The 21,916-nt window shown below is 38.2% G+C and overlaps 1 protein-coding gene across 1 annotated transcript in view; it reads left to right on the top strand.

Moving 5' to 3' along the window:
- PRKN (parkin RBR E3 ubiquitin protein ligase) overlaps positions 1-21,916 on the top strand; it is a 632,920-nt gene that overhangs the window by 352,265 nt on the left and 258,739 nt on the right. The window contains exon 7 of the mRNA XM_072332498.1: positions 18,106-18,242. Coding sequence (XP_072188599.1) covers positions 18,106-18,242 — 137 coding nt within the window. The remainder of the gene's footprint in view (positions 1-18,105; positions 18,243-21,916) is intronic.

The raw sequence follows: 21,916 nt of genomic DNA, 5'->3' as shown, positions 1-21,916 counted from the left end.
ATTAGGAATGGGTATGTGTGTCCAGTGTTAAGGTACATCAAGCTTGATATTGTGCATTATTACAACGGGAAATCCTTCAGTGAGGGCGGAATATGTGTACACAGATAAAGGCATTTTATATCACTGCACCCTAGAAAACAACTGGATCTTCTTACTACCTTTTTGAACCTCCCCCCCCCCCCCCCCACCACCACCACCTTTTTCTTTTTTTTTTCCGTGACTTGGTGACGTAGGAACCCCGAAGGTTGGTGGAACCATATTTATTTTCTGTTGTAGGGCAGGTGAGGGCAGTGACAGAGCCTTTATTTGAGAAATAGGTGCTATAGGAAAAGATATCAAAAGGAATTAACTCATCCCTCCCTGTAACAGTTTGGAGTAAGGGGTGAGCTGAGGGAGTACGAACTCCCCAGTTCATACAGTTGTGCTGCAGGAGAGAAAGGGGGTGGGCAGAAGGAACCTGCACAGACTCAGATTGCATGGAAGGAGGGTGGCTCCAGATCCCTCCGCTGCTCTAGGCACACACGTACTCTCATAGCTCACTCATTGGTTCAGGTGGTGAGCCTGGAATTCCTCTGCATCTGTCTTCAGAACAAGCAACTAATAATACCACTGAATAATAACTTAGAGAAGTGAGAGGGCACTATAAATGCATTCTATAGTGGCTACAGCGGAACTTTTTTAATGGGACAAGGAGTGGTGAAGACCCGTAATTTTTAAGACAAATGGTTAAAACCTGTATCTATAGAGATGGTTTGTAATATCTTTTCTTAGTTTGTTGATATCTCAGTGGTTGGTGTTCTGTTAGTTTTGTTAGGTCTTAACATGTAGATATGTTCATGTCGAAGGAAACCTGGCAAGTTATTTGAGGAATATGAACGGAAAAACCTAAGGACAGGCACTGAAGCAAAATCTTCTAATTCCAGAGGTGGAACTGTGGAGTTTGTCTCTGATACCCTATCTGCAGGAGCTCTGTGGTATAACCTTGATTTGAAATTGAAAGTAAGAAGATAAAAAATAATATATCATTTGGTAAAATAATATATATTTTCACAAAATTGCTGTTTTAGAGTAAAGTTAGGGATTACCTTGGGATAGGTTTACTAAGGGTCTCTTACAGATTTTACTTGATGGAAATATCAGTCCTTCCATCCATGAAACACATTTCCTAAGGGCTGCATATCAGCAGTGGGACTTTGCTTTACTGAAGATGATGTATTTCATTTGAGGAGGTAACTGACAAGATATCAAGCTTATTTTGGCAGACAATTTAACATTCAACTTGAATGCTTGCAATTGCAGAATGAGTTCACAGATTCCATTAGCGGAAAGGAGAATAAAATGAAACCTTATTGTATACACTTGGTTGTTAGTGTTATTTTGAGTAAAATAAATTTACACGGAGGGAGATGAACATAAGGAACAGGTTGATTTTCATCTGAACAGAGTTGTGGAAACTTTAATGTCAATCTATGCAGGTGGTAATTAATGCTTAAATGACACGTTTTCTAAATACGCAAACTCTAGGTCAAAGCAACTGGGCTAAGACCTCTCTCTTATCAAATGACTGATAGATAGGGCTGTGGTTACTGCTTTTGAATGTGTCCTTACTGTTATTAAGAAAAATGGATCCCTGAACCTGTCATACCAGTAAGCATCCAGACGTTTTTCTTGGATTTGGCTGCTTCATCTAGCCTGCTCCCTGGGTAATCAGATAGACGTGCTTCAGCTGCTGGTTTCCAGTTGTTGCAATAATGTGTTAACATGCTGGTCCCCTGAAACAGCCTGCTTATTAAATGTGATGCCCAAAATGCCATCTGGAGTGTTTTCCAGACATCTATAATTATTCTGTCTACTTCTATTTGACTGTCCGCTTTGTTCCATTATGTGTGTTCTTTATTCCTTTTTGTTTTATATTTTCAGTTTTTGAACTGAGCATGGAATCACTTCATCTTTTCATATAGCAGCACTGTCAGTGTCTGTACATTTCTTTTATGTGAAGGCAAACATGCGAACTTTCTAGAAGTAGTTGAATGAAATAAATGGCATCTCTTTGGCTCCAAGTTAGAGTGAAAAGAAACAGCATTATAGTCAGCTTGGCAGAGAGTGCTAATCATAGAGAACTGAATACTTTGCTTCCTGTCTTTATCCATTTGCACTTGTACGTGGTGATATAAAATACTTCCAGCTCATGTGACAGTGAATTTCAGTCTCAGTACAGGTAGGAATGATGTTAAGAGATGCAGGGCAGAATAAGAGGTGGTTCCCAAAGCAAGCCAATGGAAAAGATCTGTGAATAGGGAGTTTTGTTCGATCTGTTAGTACTATCACTGTCGTTTCTGCTGTGTGATATCTGGCTAAAACTGAAAAGAATTGAGTATTTGGTTATTAAGTAGATTCTGTATTGAATTGCTTTGGCTCTTCATTATAGCTTTCATTAGTTGCAACGAGTTAAGAAGAATGAAGAATGTGAAATTTAAAACAGGAAATAATAACTGGTATAGCAATGAGCATGAAGTACGCATAGCCATAAAAGTCATCCTTGATGTGGTTTTGATGTGACTGTATGCTGCTGAAGTATTTCAGTTTAGGATCTCATGACAGAATTGTTCCCATACCACTTGCTGGCTGCTACTCACCTAGTAAGTGCTGTGGTTTACTCTGAGCAGTGTTTAACCCATCCTTTTTCTGACCAGATGTGTGTGATTTGAAAGCAGCTCGTATTGCTGAGTAAGAAAAGGATGAGAAAAAGTTAATGGTTTCGATAATATCCCTGACATGTGCCAGCCAAAGCCTGAGAAGTGTGTATTAAAGGATGAGGGGGTTAATAGATGGACTGGATTTTAATAAATAGTCAGTATTTAATTTCAGCTTCTGGCACTGAATTTGTGTATCAATGAAGAGATTTGCGGACGGTGTCCCCATCTAGGGGCAGATCTGAGCATCTCGGCTAGCTAGAGCACTCCTGGAAGGGGGAAGGGAGACTGGGAAATACCCAGATCTGACCTGAGATGCAGCCTGAAAATGGAAACAGAAATGATGCTTTCCTTGGTAAAATGTGTTGAGGAAAAGAAGCTTCTGGTGAGAGGATATATTTGAAAATCAAGACAAAGTCTAGGCTGGTTAATATTGTGATGCTGTGGTGCATAGTGCAGCCAGAAGTGATGAGCAGCGGCTGAGCGCTGCCTTGCCAGCATCCAGCTCATGGTCTGCAGGAGCAGGGAAAGCAAACAGTTCACTGCTTGGGCTGTCAGCAAGACAGGAGTAGGAAAGCAGAGCAGCGCGTTTGTAGAAAGCCTGTGGTCTCTGCAAAAGGCAGACAGGCATTTGCTGCTTTCTGAGTCTGTTTCCTAGCATTAACTTTAAATTGTGGCCATTATGCTTCAGCTGAACTCAGGTGGGAGCATCAGATGAGACAAAAGGCAGGGCTGCAGCTCTCACCCAGCACAGATAACTCTGCTCCTTTTGGGGGGAGGTGATGGTACAGATGTATGCTGAGATTGCTGTCAGGGTGAAGTGGGAAATCACATGCTGGGGTCATACAAATTGTGCCTGACTTCATGAGCTGCTTTATTCATGGTTTGGAGGATTTTTTGTTTTGGCAGTGGCTTTTCTTGCCTCTTTATATAAAAAAAGCTTTATGTGCAAATGCAACATTGAAATTGAATATGTATAAATAATAAGGCATTCAGAAGAAAATATTGTTGTTATTGAAGTGACCTTGCTGCCTTCCTTTTCACTCTTTTTTTTTTTTTTCTTTTTTTCTTTTTTTTTTTTTTTCTTCCTGAAATAACATTATATCAAGAAGACAACCTCTCTGCGTCCTTATAGAAAATGTGGCTATCTTAGCCAGTTGCCCTTTCAGGGCTTGGAGGAAATGAAAAGAAAAAATACCTGCACATAAGGCTAGACTTGACTTCAGCCATTCCAGCTGATGAATTTAGCAGGATTTATGTACAGCATTTTTCCCCATTCTCATTCTGATCTATTGATCCTGAGTAAAAGGAGTAACCTGATTAGGTCTTCAGTGTGACTCTTTGTACAACTGAGCCTGTTCTGGCTTGTGCTGGCAAAGCTCCAGAGACCCTAAATGAAAAACTAGAGAGGGAGGAAGAGAGAGAGAGGAATGAATACTGTATTCAAACACAAGATATTGGGACAAATATTTGCACAGTTGTGTCACTGTGGGATGCTTATGGTAAAATAATCCTGTTGAACTCTCTCAGCTTAATAACTGCACAAACTATGGTGAAGCAAACACTTGGCTGATTATTATTTTTTAAAGATACTGTCTTGATACAGCACAAAATTACTACACTAATTTGAAATAATAACGATATTTGCCACGTGAATGCTAAACAAAATGTAGACTTGCATAGCAAAGACCAAGTCCAAGCAAGGCTTGTTTCACCCAAAGCGTCTTGGCAGTAAAACTTCTGAGCTGTGTTTCTGTCTAATGTGCGTGTGTGTGAGCTGTGCGGCAGCCCATTTATGCATTTTCTGCTGTGCTGGGGCTTACATCACTGTCGTATTAGTCTAAGCAGAACGGAGCAGATTGTTTATTTTGGTTTAGCTCTGCTTCAGGCTGTAACATCAGATGTAACTCCTAGAGTGACAAATTCCAATTGCAGTGTCACAGATTAAACAAGGGTACAGAGGAGCCCTGCAAGCAGTTTTGTTTCTCACGGGAAGGAAAGGATGCTGTGCTGGCTGGAGTTAATATATATGACCCTCAAGATGAACAAAAATAAAATTATCCTCTCCCGTAACTTCATTCTGTTTTAAAAGTACATTGCCCAGAACTTTCAAGCATGTTTTTCAGTCGGGGGTTGCAATTTGCATTAAGTTAATTAGTAAGAGTTAGTCACCTCTTATAGATTGAATGATGCAACTCTGCATTATATTTATGAAATATGTTAATTTTAACTCTACTTGCTGGTTTGCTTGTTCTCCTAAATGCTAATAACCAACTATGGCTCTGTGAATAAGATAAGATTGGAGGGGACCTTTGTAGGTCATCTGGTGCAACCTCCCCTACTCAAACAGGGACACTCAGAGCAGGGTGTCCAGGCCCATGCCTAGGCAGCTTCTGAATGGCTCCAAGGAAGAGACACCATAGCCTCTCTGGGTTCCAGTGCTCTGTCACCTGCATAGTAAAAAAGTTTCTTTGTATGTTCAGAAGAAAGCTCCTGTACATCCTATTGTATCCATTACCCCTTGTATTGTCACTGCTTGTCACCAAAGAAAGGCTGGCTCAATTTTTACATCATCTCTTAAAGTATTTGATGATCTCCCATAAGCCTTCTCTAAGCTGAACAGTCTCAGCTATCTTAACAGTTTGTCATGGCAGAGATGCTTCAGTTCCTTCACCATCTGCCTGGGCCTTTGCTGGCAATCTTCAAGAGATCCATGTGTTTCTTTGTACTGGAGAGCCCAGAACTGGACTCAGACTCCATGTGTCACCTCACTAGTGCTGAATAGAGGTGAAGGATCATCTCCTATCACTTGCTGGCCATACTCCTCCTAAAGCAGCTCAGGACTGTTAGCTTTGTTTACCGCAAGGGCGTGTTACTGGATAACCCAAATCTGAAGATCTTGGCCTCCTTAGAAGTGTTAAATTAATATTCTTTGTGTTATAATTTAGACAACACTTTTTCTGCATTTATCTGATTGTTCTTCGTGACTTCACCAGACATTGTGACCCATTGTCTGAGAAATATCTGCAGAAGAGTTTCTGAGTATGTGGTTTGTCTCAGTGTATTGATCTCCCACCTGTTCTACAGCTGACCAGTTTTACTGTCATCAGTGTAGCCAGTTCTGATTAATGCAGAACTAAGCAAGATTAAAATGAGACCCATCCTCTGAGTACTGATAAGAATCTTGACAAGGTTGCTGAAGCTCTTCACCTTTTGAATTACATAACAAATGTCTTCCATGCAATTCACTGCATGTGCAGGGTGTTGAAGGTCATGTGGCAGCACATGTGGCATTTAACAAGCCGCAGCCCTTTTGTTTTTAATTCACTTGAGAACATATATTTAAACTGTGACTAGCCCCACCATCCAATTATTAGATGAACTGAAGGTCTTATTTCATCACATAAGTTTTCAAATATTAGATATTAAAAGGTCAAAAGTTTATTGGTAGTTAATTGAACATAAAATTAAGATATGAGTGAAGTGAAGAAGAAAGCTGTTGGCAGCGTGCAGTTGTGTTATTTTTAGCATAATAAATCCTCACCGATTTCCCCCCTGTTTCTAGAAACTATAGTCCATAAATACAGAATCCAGAATCAGAATAATAAGAAAAATGTAATCAGTTTCATAGGAGGATCATCTGGTCCACAGGAACTCAGAATGACCAAGCTGGCCTTAATTTGGCAGTGACATCTGAGGGCAGAGCTAGAGAGATACTGAAGGAGGAATCTTAAGGACAGAGAGTCCCTAATGTAGTAGGGAATTAATTTTGGAGGAAAAAGTATTGCTGCAGGGAGTGCTCTGTTTATTTAAATGATGGAAGTACTATCTGCTCAAAGCATTGTATCTGTCAACGGAAGATGCAGGAAAATGACTTTCAAAAGAAAATAACCAAAAATACATGAAATAAACAACTAGCTTAGCCCTATTTTTAGATCTCTGTGGGATGCCTCTGTAAAATAGAATAGGTGGTTGTTGTACAGATACAAAAGGAAAGAAGACTGGAAGTGCATCTGGGGTCATGCAAACAATATTCTTCAGGCTTTCTCTCTATATATTTAGTTGTGTGGTTCATGATTATGTATTTTTTTCCTCATCTGTGTTACGAGTAGTTGATGTTAGGAAAATCAGAACGTCTCAGCAGAGGTCAGGGATTTTTTTTTTTTGCTGTTGTCAGCTGACATGTCAAGGTGTTGTTTTTTTTGAGCTGTTATGTTCACAGAGTGCAGGACACAGATATTTCTGCACTTCTGTCACTTCACGTTTAACTTTAAAAGGAATATGTGAAGCAGAATTGGAAGATATGTAAGCAGCTGACATGTCATGTGCACTTGGAAATGTGTCCTGAATACTAACAGTGTTGCTTCTAATCCGATAAACTTCATCCCTTGTAACAAGGCTGTCTGTAGAGAGGCCAGCCCTCAAATAAAAGGTCCTTTGCTCAAGTACACTGAAATGCTGTGTAGACTCTGTATTTATAAAGCCTGCACTGCTTCAGTGTGCAGAAGATCATGTGTAGCCTGGTGATTAGGAGCAGTAGCAGGCTGCAGAGTTTCTGATGCCGTAAGACAAGGCAATGTCATTGTTTTATCATGCTTTAATAACACAGGGCTAGGTTCAAGGGCAGCTCTCTTCCATAGCTCTGTTTAGAAAGAGAAGGCAAACCTGATGAATCACACGACTGAACAGATCACTGAGACTAGTTAATGTACGAAAGAATGGGAAATATAATTGGTACATTTTATAATTGGGAACCAGTTTTGTTAAGAGTTGGCCTGAACCACCTTCTGGGGATCAGTCATGCTCACAGTGTTTGACAGTTTCTGGAAGAGGCTTAAATTCTTCGTCTACTTGGCTTGCTTAGTGTTGCTAGTTTTCCTAGTAGCTGTCATTTCAAGGGTTGTATTTGCTTTGTTTTCTTTTTCCATTTTCTTTTCTAGTCTGCCAGGGGATTGTGAAGTTGCCACAAAGGAGGAATAAGGCAAAGTCAGCTGAAGGTATAGATGCTAGGAAGCTTGACAGAGTTTAGTAGCAAAAGCATCTTAGAAACTGCGCCATGTTGCACATTCAGCATTAACTTTGACGATGAACTTTTCCTCTCTCTGAATCTGAACTTTAAATCAGATCAGATGGAGCATAGCGTGGGGATTCGCTGGCCTTACCAGTTCCTAAAACTCTTGAATGACTCCTCCTTACTCTTCATTTTTTTCCAGTTAGTTAAACTCTAATCTAAGCCCTTGCTCATATGCAGATAGTATTGTATATTGAAGACTCTGTCAAAAGGAAATAAATGGCAGAGAAAAACTTAAGTGCCTGTTAATATTTTTGAATATTTTAAAATTAGTTTTAATGAAGATCGCTGATTACCTGTATCACTGGAATACAGGTCAAGTTTTTACCTAAAACCTGTCTGCTATTTTGAGGTCAGGTTAATTCCTTTTCCAGACACAGAGAATACAATAGAAGAGTGAATATGAATAGCCTCAGTGGGAAACGTGTGTGCAGGGAAAGCTGTAAATAAATATAAGAAGTCAAAACTGTTCATTAGTGTTGACAATTATAGCTGTTATATCCCCACAGAGTAAACTGCAGAGCTCTGTTTGCTGCATACTTTTCTTTGAGCAAATGCTTCAATAAGCACAAAGAAGTAGAAGTATTAAAGTCAGAAATCCTTGTTTCTTTCCCTAATGTATCCATCCACATAACTAGGTAGGTGCGAAGGAAAGAAGAAAAAAAAAAAAAAAAAAAAAAAAAAAAAAAAGATGAGCAAAGCTGAAGTACTAATGATGGTTCCTGAGATACATCCTTCCATGCACGCTCATTTTCCATTAGAATCATCATTAAGGTTGGAAAAGACCTCTAAGATCATCTAGTCCAACTGTCTGCCTACCACCAATATTGCCCCCTAAACTGTGTCCCTAAGTACTACTTGTTCCCTTCCCTTAAACACTTCCATGGACGGTAGCTCCACCATCTCCCTGGGCAGCCTGTTCAAGAGCCTGACCACTCTTTCAAAGGTTTTTTTTTGTAATATCCAACAGAACCTCTTTTGATGAAACTTCAGGCCATTTCCTGTAGTCCTGCTGTTACCAAGAAGACAGTGACCCCCACCTCACCACAACCTCCTTTCAGGTAGCTGTAGAGAGCCATAAGGTTTCCCTTGAGCCTCCTCTCCTTCAGGATAAATAATCCTAGCTCCCTCCACTGTTCATTATTTGTGCTCCAGACCCCTCACCAGCTTTGTTACCCTTCTCTCAACATGCTCCAGGGCCTTTATGTCTTTCTTGTAGTGAGGCATCCAAAACTGAACACAGTACTTGATTTGTGGCCTCAGCAGGGCTTGAGTACAGAGGGATGAATGCCTCCCTGGTCCTGATGGCAACACTGTTTCTGATACGAGCCAGGATACTGTTGGCCATCTGGGCACACTGCTGGCTCATATTTGACTGAGTGCTGACCAACACCCCCAGGTTCTTTTTTTCCATACATCCTTCCAGATACTCTGCTCCACATCATTTTATTATCTTTCAGTATATTTTCTTTTCTGAAGGCCATCCATACTAGCATCAGAAACAGCTCTTACTGGATTTTCAGAGGTGGTATTCTAAAACAGTGAATATCCTTGTTTTTGTTCATACAGCATTAGTTAGCAGAGGGATGTAACTCACACTTATCAATATTTTATTACCCTCGATTGTTTACCATGCATCATTTTGGTATCAAGACCTAGAACTGAATCATCAGATCACAGATAGTTTGTGTTAGAAAGGATCTTAAAGATAAGCTAGATTCAACCCTCTTCTGTGACCAAGGACACCTTTCACTAAAACAGGTTATCCAGGGTCCCATCCAACCTGACCTTGAACACCAACACAAGCTGATCATCCCTGGCTTCTCTGGGCAACCTATTCCAGTGCATTATCCACTTGAGTAAGTGTAGAGGAGGACAGTCACATCCCTTCACCTCCTGGCCACACTTCTTTTGATGCAGCCTGGGATACATTTGGTTCTGTAGAATGGAAAGTTATTATATGGGATTATGTCTGTCTTTCTAAGTGTTACGCAGATTATTGGATACAGTGGATGAATGGGAGAAGTTTATTCCTTAACTTTCATGTACAAAAGCCAGTAGGTTACCTGAGTCCTATTAATATGCTGTAATTCAATTTAAAAAAAAAAAAAAAAAAAAGTCTTTAGAATTTTCTGCAAATCGTTGTTGTGTGTTGGATCAGTTACAAGTGGAGAACTGATACCTTCCAAACTTTGCAATAAGTTGCCTGTTTTTTACTGTATTTCTGGGGGGTTATTTTTTGTTGTTGCTGTTTTGATGGATTTTGAGTGTGTGTTTGTTCTTTATGGTTGCGTAGTTGAAGTTGACGTGTAGGGAAATGACAGAGTATACAAATGAAGAAATTTTAATGCAGAGCTGTGCGTGTTTTGGGCATTTAAATTCTCTACTTGTTCTTGTGTCAAGGCCCATAAAAAATAATAATAGAAAAAATCACAATATGAATATCCTTTGAAAATCATTGCAAACAAACAAAAAACTAAGAAAATGAGAGAATTATATAAACGAGTCATTCTAATGGCTAGTACTATATTGTGATTGAGATTGCAAACTGTTTCCATCACATTTTTAATAGAAATTGTTTTGCACTCTTACAATCTACAAAGTCAGAGTGCATTCAGTGAGATTTCCTAACCCAAGGCTCACTTTTCTTCCTTTTGAATAGAAATGCTGATGCAGGTAACTGCACCTTGGTGCTTATGCAGAAGTATTTGCCTTGAGGATGAAATGGTGAACTATCTGTAAATTATAATGGCAGTAAGGAGTTGAAGAACATAATTCTCTATAAAAGAATCACTTTATTATAGCAATAACTTCAGGGTGTTTTTGTTGATAAGATAATAATCATATCTTTGGTTGAGACTGAAGGCTCATTTAAAGGGAAGCACCCTCAAGTTATTGTTTAGGTGAACATTTAAATTGAATATTCATATTTGAAAAGGATGAGAACAATCATAAAACATAATGTTGAGGTGGTGTAAGACAATTCTCTAGGAGCAAATGCACTTAATTTAGCTCTTCTATCTCCTGCTTCCTCGCTTCCTTCTCTACCTTACCTTGTTTTCTGGTTTTTATTGCTTCTATACATTCCTGAAAAGGAGTAACTGAAGGATTCACAGTAGACACATGCTGTATGCAACAGACCTATTCCCTCCTGGTATCTCAGGGAATTTAAATGATTATGTGTGTGACAGCATATATATATATATGTCACACACATAATCATTTAAATATATATATATATATATATATAATTATTATTATTTTCTTTTTTCCCTCCTGTGTCTTTCCAGGGATTCCAGCATCTACAATAAGAGAAAATGTGGTTGCAATTCTGTCTTGTTTTGCCTTTTAAGAAAGTTTAATTCTATCTCATGTATTTACAGAAAAGTTAATTTTCAAAGGCCATCTCCAAAGATTTGTTTTGGAAAATAGAGTTATGGGTCTTAAATAAGAAAGCAGAATAATTCAGTAAGTTCTGGTGTTCAGAGTCTTAGAATAACCTTCTGCCAAAAAAATTGGTATTATTAAACTCTTCACACACAAATTGCTGTTACCTGTTGGAGGCTGTGCATACTAACTCTTGAAATATGCCCAGAAGCTTTTTAAGCCATTGCTGTTTTGCAAGCCTAAAGCTGTGCCAGGGCTCACTCTAAAAAATTAACATCACAGAAGATTGCCTTCCAGTGGAGTAAGAGCAGTTGTTGACACTGTTTATTGTATGGATACAATGCTATTGTATCTATATAGATATAGAAACTAAGACTAAATTAATTTAAATCATTGGAAGAAATCAATCCTTAGAAACTAGTCAGAAAAATAAGACCATTAGGGTACAAAGACAATTTGAACTTTAATTTATTCAACTTATCACTGAAGGATTTCATGGTGTCACTTGTGCAGCAGCGTTAAGCCTTCTTTCTCTTATTGTGATATCCCAACCTCAAACCCTGTGTTTGTTTCTTTGATTGTTTATTCTTCTGAAAACCAAACTAGGCTGATTTCTGACCAAGTGTCTCTGGTTTGTCAGAGCTAGATATTTCAAGTCACAGAGTTGAAAGAGTGTGAAGGGAGTCTGAAAAAAAGGGAGTATGTGCTGGCATGGATTGCCTGCTGTTGTGTACAGTTCTGCCTATGCTGCTGGGAGCTGAGGATTGCCTCTGGGCTGAGGGGAAGTCTGCTGTGAGCCAGCTGAAATCGAGGGAGAGTGTGTGAAGCATTTGCCTCCCTTTGGTAGCCAGAGGTGAGGCTACTTAGCCTGCAGGAGGTCAGTGTGTGCAAAAAGCGACTGTGACAGAATCAGTTCACAGTAAGTTGCAAACTGCACACCTTCTGAGTTAATGTTTACAGATACTTCTCCATCCTTCCTACTGTGTTCTTTTGTTGTTGGTTTTGGTTTTCTTTTTGTGTTGTTTTGTTTTCTGTTCTGGTTTTCTAGTGAGTGTAGTTGCATGTATGTGTACTACTGATCTCCTTTCAAAGCATGACTGATGTTCCAGTTATGTGCTGTGCACAGAGTGTTATAGACAACTAGTCTGACAGATTACAGGAAAAGGTTCTTCTCCATCCTAATCATCATGTTCTTTTGTAACATAAGACTCAGCTGTTAGTGGCAAGTATTCTCATGTCTCAACACAGAGTTCAGACAGGGGTGTCTGAGCAAGCATAGTTCCATTGCAGGGCACCTACATATGTATGTAACTGCATGTAAGAGTTCCCTTGCCTGTGCTATTATGGGGTGGATGCTGTTCCCAGCCACAGCAATTATAGATTTTACAGGCCATAATGTGTATCATGTCCACAGCATGAGAAGAATTATGACAACAGGTTAACAGGAGCTCTACTGGAAGGAGCACTTGCCATCATGTGCTCCAATTTGTAGAGTGCCTGTCCTTTCCTCTTGTGTTCTAGTTTATTGCTGTCAGTCTGTTCCTGTGTTCAGGCTTTTCAGTGCTGCTTTCCAACAGAAACGAGGAACATGAAAGTACATTTTGCAGAAAAATATACAACATAACAGACAATAGGTCAGATTTCTTCTGCCAGTGCCCCTCTAAGTTAGCAACTGTGGGTCAGAATACATTTTTATACAGAAGCACAGCCAGAAAATCTGAGCACATGCAGCAATGTCTCATGCTGTTCGTAACCTTCACTGGTCATGACCTTTCATGTGTTGTGTGGCAAGCTATTGAAGACACAAAACCAGAATGTTTTTGTTGTTTTAATGGATTTAATATATACGTTTTGAAAATACTATTCTTATATGTACTGTTTTACTTAATGGGCATGGGGTATATTAAAAAAAACAAAACAAAACACCTTTTTTTCTTATCCTCTGGGAAGGGAAAAGCAGGGTTGTGTGTTTCGGTGGTTCTAAAAATCCATGAAAAATAGGTTTTCCTCTGCAGTGTTATTCTTGTCTCTTTTCTCTTGTGAGATCATGATACCTGTTCCAAATGCCTTACCCTTGTCAAAATATTTAGGGGTTGCATTGTTACTTACAATATGAGACATGGTATAGTGGTTTTCTGTAGGTATGGTAAAGGGAGGACAGTTGGACTAGATGATCTTATAGGTCCTTTCCAACCTTGTGATTCTATGATACTATGATTACAAGTTTAGTCTGCAGTTGCTGTGTCAGTCCTTGTATTCACATATAACAGCATATTTCTCATTAAAAGGCAGGACTAGTTACTGTTCTTTCTGCCAAACCGCCTCATTTCTAAAACAGGAACCACTGCGGTAATTTTCTATTTTTCTGTATTCATACTTTTATATAAATAGTAGCGTGTTTCTAATGGGATTTAATGATCTACTCTAACTGGAAGTACTTGGGAGTATTTTTCGTAGTGGGAAAACCACACACATAAAGCATGATAAACAGGAAGCAGTTCTTTCAATAGTTTTGAATAGGGCTGTGAACTGTATGCAATAGAAAAGAAAGCCAGATGTGCCACTAGCTTTGTATGAATTAGAGAACTGTACCCTTCCTACACACGTGATGGATGGATGAAGTGGCTTATTTAGGCACTGTAATTTTGTTCTGTTGAGTGCTACTCAAGGATAGTATTTAATTATTTTGATTGTTTATGGAGTATGAGAGTGCCTGTAGTGTCTGTGTAGCCTATGTCTGCATTTCCCATATTTCCCCTTTTTACACATTTTATTCAGAGATTCATCTTTTTTTTTTTTTTTTTTTTTTTTCTTTTTTCAAATAGCACTGATTGATCTGACCTGTAAGTTAACCAAGATTCATTTTGGAATAGCAAAGAGATCCATTTATAAATGAAAATGGTACTTATATAGAAAGCTTTTTGAAGTACAGGAAGATTGCCAACGCAGAAAAATGTATTAGAAATGCGCAAGTGTGTTGTGATAAATATAGCACTTAGAGGTGGGGTTAAAGGCTGAGATATAGCTGTGTGCATTCAGATTTATTTACTGCACAGAAATGAATCCCAAATGGCTATTTTTGCTTCACTGACTGCAATCCCACCAAGGCAGCCTTATAGACATCTGCTAAGGTTTTTGATTATTATTTGGTTAAGATTTTGAGATTGAGGTGAGAAAAATCCAACTGTCACCTAGAAATGACCTCGAGGGGGTTTCACAGATTTGTCCAAAATGTTTTTCACGGATTTATACAGGCTTAGATCTATTCCTCACTTCAAAGCACTTCAGACCACAGCTACTCACATTTTCCAAAAAATAACAGACTGATGTATGTGGTACGCTGTTTGACCTTCACCCAGCCAAGCTTATTTCAAAGTCTGAAGGATAAGGACCGAGTGAGGGACAGATGCCTACCAGGTTGTTCTTAAATAGGCACCATAAGATATATCAATTAATGCACCGCTATGTCTGCAAACGATTCCTGATGGTAAGTAGTCCCTCATGTTCATAGTCACCTGACTCACTCTCGGTACGTTAATAACATCTGTGAGATTTTGGGATATACTAGTGCAATTGATTTCCCAGAGGGATTCTTATCTAAACAAGATCAAGTCTTCATATCTTTATTTACCCAGAGCACTGTTGTAGTGTATCTGAGAATTATCTGTGCCTTGCTGCTTCTTACTTAAGGGGAAGGAGGAAATAGCGTACAGTCCAGATAGCTCTTCCAACTGGGTTGTAGTTGTGCCACAGTTATATGACAGTAATAGCATGAAGCAGAAACATTTTGGTTCTCTTTTCTTTTTGATTTAAGTAAATTTGTGCTGATAAAATTCTAATGAAAAGGAATCAGAGCATTGAGGAGTGAGTGACTTATTATGGAGAATTTCTGTGATTCATTGTAATGGTGGATTTTCAATTTTTAAAAGTGGTTACTTTCCTAATTGGTGAACAAAAAGGGCCAATTTATCCCCTGCTGTGAGAAACATTTTTCTTATATATTATTCTCCTGAAGCCTCTAATTCAGCCCACCACATTATGTAAATGGAACCTATGAAATACGTTTTAAAACATACATCAGACTTACATTACTAGACTGTTACGTTAGATTGAGCAAGGGCTCTTGTTACACTGTATGATAATTCTTTTGACTTTTACAACATTCCTTTCTAAAATAAATTGTGTTTGGTTCAAGTAAGGCTTCTGTTAATAACTGTTGAGGCTATGAGTATTTACTAGCTTTGCTCAAGTATTATGAACATAATCTCTACATCTTAGTATTTACTGATCTCAAAAACAAAACTTCTGTATTTGTTTTAAACTAGAAGTGCTTTCTCTTGGTACAAAATCTTCAAATGCTGTAGTGCAGTGACTGTTCTAATGCCAAACTAATTTGGGTAAATCTACATAGCATGCAGATTTCTGAAAGCCTTCTGACACAGATACCAAAAGCTGCAAAATTAACAGTCTTAGTTGTGCAAGTGAAGTTTTATGTTTCCGCATACAGGCAGCACTCAGACTTGTATATACTTTCTATGCGTTGTTTGTAAATCTGGTAGTGTTAAAAGACAGCGTGTTTAAACATTGAATTTCTCCCTTAGGAGCAGAGCTCCCTGTGGAGAGTATTGTTTGATTTCAAACAATGGCACTTCATTAAGAAGCAAAATAGATATCACAAATTAATTATGTTAATTATGTTAGTAACTGATGGTAGTGGCTTATTTGCATAATGCAGTCCTATTAGTCTTGGTTTCCTACAAGTTTAGGTGAAAATATAAAAGCACCATGTTCTTTCCTGACCTGTGTTTTTAATGATATTTAACTGTTGGTGAATTGCTCCTCACACAAAAACTGTTTTTTATCCTCAAAAGAAAGGTCAGAGAAGAGCAACATTAGATCCAGGAATCTTCACATTACTCTAAACAGATACTGCAGTAATAAAAATGAGAAATTAACCCTGAAAGACAGAGAGCCTTTACAGCTACAGGCAGTTTGGACTGGTTCTGAAAGAAAGCTTTGAGGTGTTTTTCTTAAGATTACATCTAGTGGTGAGCAGTGAGGACTTCTGCACAGTAAGGACAAGATAACTGTTCCTCCAGTTCTCTCTTTAATGATCTTGGGACCATTCAGGGCTAAAATTATACAGATCAGCTTCTCATTTTGCCTTACAGCTGTCTTTTTAAAATTGTTATTTGTTACATTCGGAACAGCAAGTGGGCAACTAATAAGGATTAGTAATGGGTAGGTTTTATTTAATTCCATTTTTAAGCTGCTTTATTCAACAAAATCCTTAGAACACAGAGATTATATTTTTAGACACCAGCACACACTGCCATGAATTCTATACTATGTGCAACTCTAAAGCATATTTTCATGGATGATTAAATGTTTATATACAGTATCTAAAATAACTATTGATTACTCTTCGTTGTTGTATTCCCACATTGAGGGCTTCATAATTTCCTGTTTCAATGGGTTTTCAAAGCATCGTCTAGCAGAATTTACGGAAGTTATACTAGTATTGTTAACAAATTATTTTATCATAAGTTCTTCTCTATTTGATGTATTTTAGTGCCTGCCTCATGGAACATAGTGAATATGTGAGAAAACCGTACTTGTTTCTGAGAAAGTGTTAACATTTAACCTATTTTTATCCATTTTTGCCCACAGGCAAATAAAAGTAGTATATTATTTAATCATTTCTGTAAGAATCTCACTGTTCTTTTCATCTTAATACATCTCATTTTCTGTTTTCTGATCATTGATGCTTGGGGCTGATAATATTTCTCAAGGAAGAGATAAGCAAGCAGTGCTGTACAATACTTACAGAACTCATGACTTTATCAGAGGGGTCATAGTCATTACTTTGAGACTGACAGTTAAAGTGTGTCTATCAAAAGTTAACTGAGCTTAGCTTGTAGCAAACTGTGCCTGCAGTGATGAAACATTTCATGTGCATGTGATATTCACCATCTTGCTCATTTTTTTTTTCTTCCACCTTCAGAGGAAGTGGTTCTGAAAAAATTTTTTAGAGAGCTGGTGACTGTCCTTACTGTGGCCCCTGCTGGGGTGTCTTAGGGAACACTCAAGTCTAGCTCTTTGTCCTCACTATTCCTATGTGTTCTTCCTCTGCAGCCCCACAAGCATATCCTGTCAAGCTTGAGATATGCGTATTTAGGTATCTCCATGTAGGTGTCTGCGTGTGTGGTGGGTGTTGGAGCTCCTATCATTGTCAGTGGATTTTTCATCCATACAGACCATACAGCCAAGCAGTTGATTCAGCTCACCAGCTTGCTTCAGCAGACAGCTGGTTTACTGATGTACTGCAGGCTCCATTGAGTATGTTCAGTATAGTGGGAATTTCTCACTTATCCTGCAGATAGTTACTTCTATGTGGCACTGAAGTTTAAAAGTCTTGTTCCCCATTGAATCACATAACCTTCTCCAGAAGCTGAATGATTTTGCTTATTCTCACTGCAGGAATTATCTCCCTGTAGAGTTCCAGTGGCTGGTTTGAGAGACTGAAGGGACATGGTGGTTATCACAAAGTTCTGTATATCTTCCTTAGCTGGTCATATTTCTCTTTTAATGTTTCTATTTAATGTTACCTTCCAAAGTTTGGTGTTTTAGCATATGTGATTCTATGATTCTATGAAGGTTTTCTGTTTCTAAGGCGCTTTCCTTGATTCAGATTCCAGTTTTTGGTGAAGTTGCAAGTTTCAATAAAAATTTATCTCCTGTGCCACATATCTCCCATCATTTTAGAAAACTCCCTCTTTATAAAAATGTTACAACGTGCCAGGCTACATTCTGGATTCATGTCCTTGCTTATCTTGGTTGACACTAATGAAAACTTATTATACAGAAATTAATTACGAAGCTTTTTGTGGATTTTGATTCACAGCATTTATTATTGTAGAGTACTTACCATTTTCATGGTTCTGTTTTTAACAGGAGTCCTGTGCTTGTGTTCCAGTGTGTGCATCGCCATGTCATTTGCCTAGATTGTTTCCATTTGTACTGTGTGACAATGTTAAATGATCGTCAGTTCATCTATGACCCAGATCTTGGCTACTCCCTCCCATGTGTAGGTAAGTTTTAGTGGATTTTCTCCTTGGAAAAAAAAAAAAAGGTTATTTTTCAAATTTCATATTATTTTGAGTACACCTACAGAAATTATGTAGTTCAGGGGTTGTTTCATGTCATGGAGAAGAATACTGAAATGTTTCTTGCTGGGCACATGAACTGGAGAATTAAATAGATTCCTGTTTGTTTTTGGTTTTTTTTTTGTTTTTTTTTGGTGAGGATTTTATAATCATGAAGTTCTAATTGAGGTTCAGCATTACTCTTCTAAAATTAAAAAAAATAAAATAAAATATCCTTGACCTCCACATTTCCACTTTTGAATGAAGTAAGTTGTTAACTTTCTTGGCCTGTCTTCAAGAGCTAATAAAAAAGGACTGCAGCAGGAATTTCAAATAGCCTTCCTGTTGATGAAGTTATTGCTGCTAATTGTTGCTGCATTGAATGAAATGTAGATCACCCTGAGAAAGTGGTAGGTTATCTGCTTCACCTGCATAGGAAACAAAATGTGTTTGGAGAATTGATTCCATTACACTGACTTGTGAACTTAAAAATTCACAAAACTGTTGCTTTTATGAAGTATATATGTTTTTTCCTGTTGTTGTATCTGCATGTGTGCATATTGATTTGAACTAAGTGCTGTGTAGTGGTATGAGAATCATTTCCCTGTATCTTAGAAGCTGCATCTAAGCTGGCTTTACTTGGTTCCTTGAATAGTTGACAAGAAAGATTCAAACTACTACAGAGAAAAATGGTCAACATTTCTTAAGTGTAGCATTTACTCACAGAAAAGACATGCCTTTAGGACACTGGAAGTGTAGTAATAAGAACCATTAAAATTATTTGTTCTTAATTACTTTGGATGTAGTCTTGTGGTGTGCATCAAATGACATTTCGCTAGAATTACTTTTACATGCTGTTTACTTGATCTGTCTCACTGTATTTCTCTCCTCTTTCATAGGCACCTTGCTCTGCTACTGTAGTTACATACAAAATTATTTTTAATGTTGTATAAAGAAGAACACCAAGGGAAGATTTCTCCTAGCATTCTTTCCTTCACCATTACTGTAGTACTGTGTAGTTAATCAGTACTCTTAACCTCCTGTGCCTACTTCTCCAAAACTTAATGAATTTTCTACACAAATTAACTAGCTACGTCATTGTTTTAGTTGAGTTGAACCAATCTGTTTTCCCCCGTAACTCATCAGTTCTCTCAGTTCTCTGTTCTTTAGTTCCCTTTAGATTAATCAGTTCTCACAGTTGTGCAGCCCACAACTCATCTTTTTCCTCTCCTGCAGGCTTCTTTACTTTCATGGTTAGTTCAGTTTGATTGTTTTGTCTGTCCTTTTTCATAGATTGAAGACAAATTAGCAGAGATTTTTACCTTTGGCTAGCAATGGCAAGTCACACTTTTACCTCCTTATATGTGTTGAAGTTGGGAACTATGGGAAATGAGCAGTAGAGACAAGGTAGGGATGAGTTGAGGGGAAAATGCAAAAAGAGAGCTGAAAACCCCAGGGATGTCATTTCAGTCTTTGTGGGATGAAGAAGGCATGGAATTGGCCTATGAAAAGGAGACCCTAAGGAATGTACGGATAGTACTTCTGCTGTTCAAGTGGGATAGGGCTCAGCTGACAATCTAGTCTCAGATTTCTTATGCTTTGTGTTACAATAGCTGAATATGGGTATACTGAAGTACTGATAATCTTCATGTTTTCATGATGATGTCTTCATCATCAACTTTTCAAGTGAAAAAGCTGTTTTCCAAATATTATATAATAAAGTAGCAGTGCTAGTTCTAGTAGTAGCAGCTGTGATAGTAGGAATAAGAGCAACAGAGGTGCCATACATTTTGGCTCTTTTCACCATCTGTAAAAACGTTTCTTTGAGAAACTGCCTGCTCATGTATTTTGACCCTGCTCTGGGTCAGTCAAGTGCATATCTTAGATGTGCCTGAGTGCAGTGCAGTACAAAGACTGAGTCAGAGACAAATAGTGATATTGAAGGAAAAGCAGTGTAGTTGTGTCAATAGAGCATGTTGGACAACATTTTCATATTGCTGATAGGCTGATGTGGACTGACAAGGCAAATACTATTTCATGACCTTCCTAGTGTTTCTGCATAGTGCTTTTGGTGCTGTCCAGGTGTGCCTGCTTGCACAAAGCCAGCCTGATGGTCTGTAGTGAGTACTGATGTTATATTCTGCTGTCATGCTTTGTGTTGCAGAGGTTCTCAGTCACAATCTCTGAGCATTCCACAGTTTCAAATGACACTTCCTAAGCCGAAAATTGATTTCTACCTCTGTCAGTTCTCTTTGGTATATTATAGTTCTGTATCAATTAAAAACATTCCTAAGCATTATCTTTTTGACTGCATGGCAGGCTGAAGAGTCTGATTGGTGGTGTTGTAACCTACTGCTGTGTTTCTGTGGTTACCTTTAACCTGACTTTCTGGTATGCAAGAAACTTAGTTGTTTCTAGAAGAACTGATGACTAAGTTATCTCCTGTCATCTGAGAAAGACATAAGGCTGAGCTGTATCACACCTGTGAAGAACAAAGGCTGCATTGCCAATCCTTTTGCTCTTACTGTTCTGCTATGAAGAAGTTTAGCCTCCTTCATAACTCTGCATTCAGCAGCTTTCATCAGCAATGAATTCAATTAAGAAACATTCAGTACGGTGTCATGTGATTTTCTTTTCTACTAATCGTAGCACTCCTACTGAATAGTAGAAGATTGCATTTTTGCAATCTAGAGTTCACAGTCTTCATTTTTGCAACTGCAATTTGCAGTTTATATTTACATGTGAGGAAGATAAAGCAGTGTTTGACACAGCTTGTTCTAATTACCCCAGTGAAGCCTAAAATTATTTCCTCTTGACAGGAATGAATACCATGGGGCATGCCAAGAAATGACTTTTTTTTCTAACAGTGGCAGTGTTGATTTAATACGTGTTACTTCTAACAGTGGTTGACTCAAAGCAAAAAATATTTTATCTGAGCTTTCTTGAAAGGTTAGATGTTGATTTGAGCCTGTGTGTAAAAGGAATGCAAAACAAAGTCATAGTTACTATAGCAAAGTTTGTGTTGCAGTAGGTGACCAGGTTGCATAGACAGATCAAAACCTCTGTCTGTATAATTCATGTATTTTATACATTACAGGCTAGTGATGGAGTGGTATTTATGGTAATTTGATCAGAAAATACTGGTGTTCTAAATTTATGCTAAGTAAAAGTTACTTCTGTTTTCATACAAGAATTGATTCATTTTAAATCTAGCCCATTTCTTCGAGCCATGTAGAACTGTAGAGGAGGGTTTGGTTTTGTAATAAAGTCTAAATCTTTTGCACTTCCAATTAGTTGTGTTTATTCTAGTATTTTTGAAATAGAGAGATAACATAATGAACATAGCCTGCGGTTTCCATTAACATTTGACTCATTGTTCAGATTTTTATCAGGGGAATGTGTCAACAGAGTGAGATTTTTGTATCTTCAATCAATCTAGAGTCAAAAATGCTGCACAAACAACAGAATAAAAATAAACAGCAGCAGCTACAGTGGGGGGTCACTGTGACAGTCAAGATCAATGTTACTCTATGTATGTATGGTAACTTGAACTGGTAAGGACCTAGGGATTTCAGATAAATACTTCTCAAGTAGGTTTAATATCTCACTTCCTGGCTCAT

Source organism: Excalfactoria chinensis, chromosome 3 (assembly GCF_039878825.1).
Source record: "Excalfactoria chinensis isolate bCotChi1 chromosome 3, bCotChi1.hap2, whole genome shotgun sequence".
In the NCBI taxonomy this organism is placed as follows: Eukaryota; Metazoa; Chordata; class Aves; order Galliformes; family Phasianidae; genus Excalfactoria; species Excalfactoria chinensis.
The sequence above is the reverse complement of the archived record's forward strand: the minus strand, read 5'-3'. Positions and strand labels throughout refer to the sequence as shown.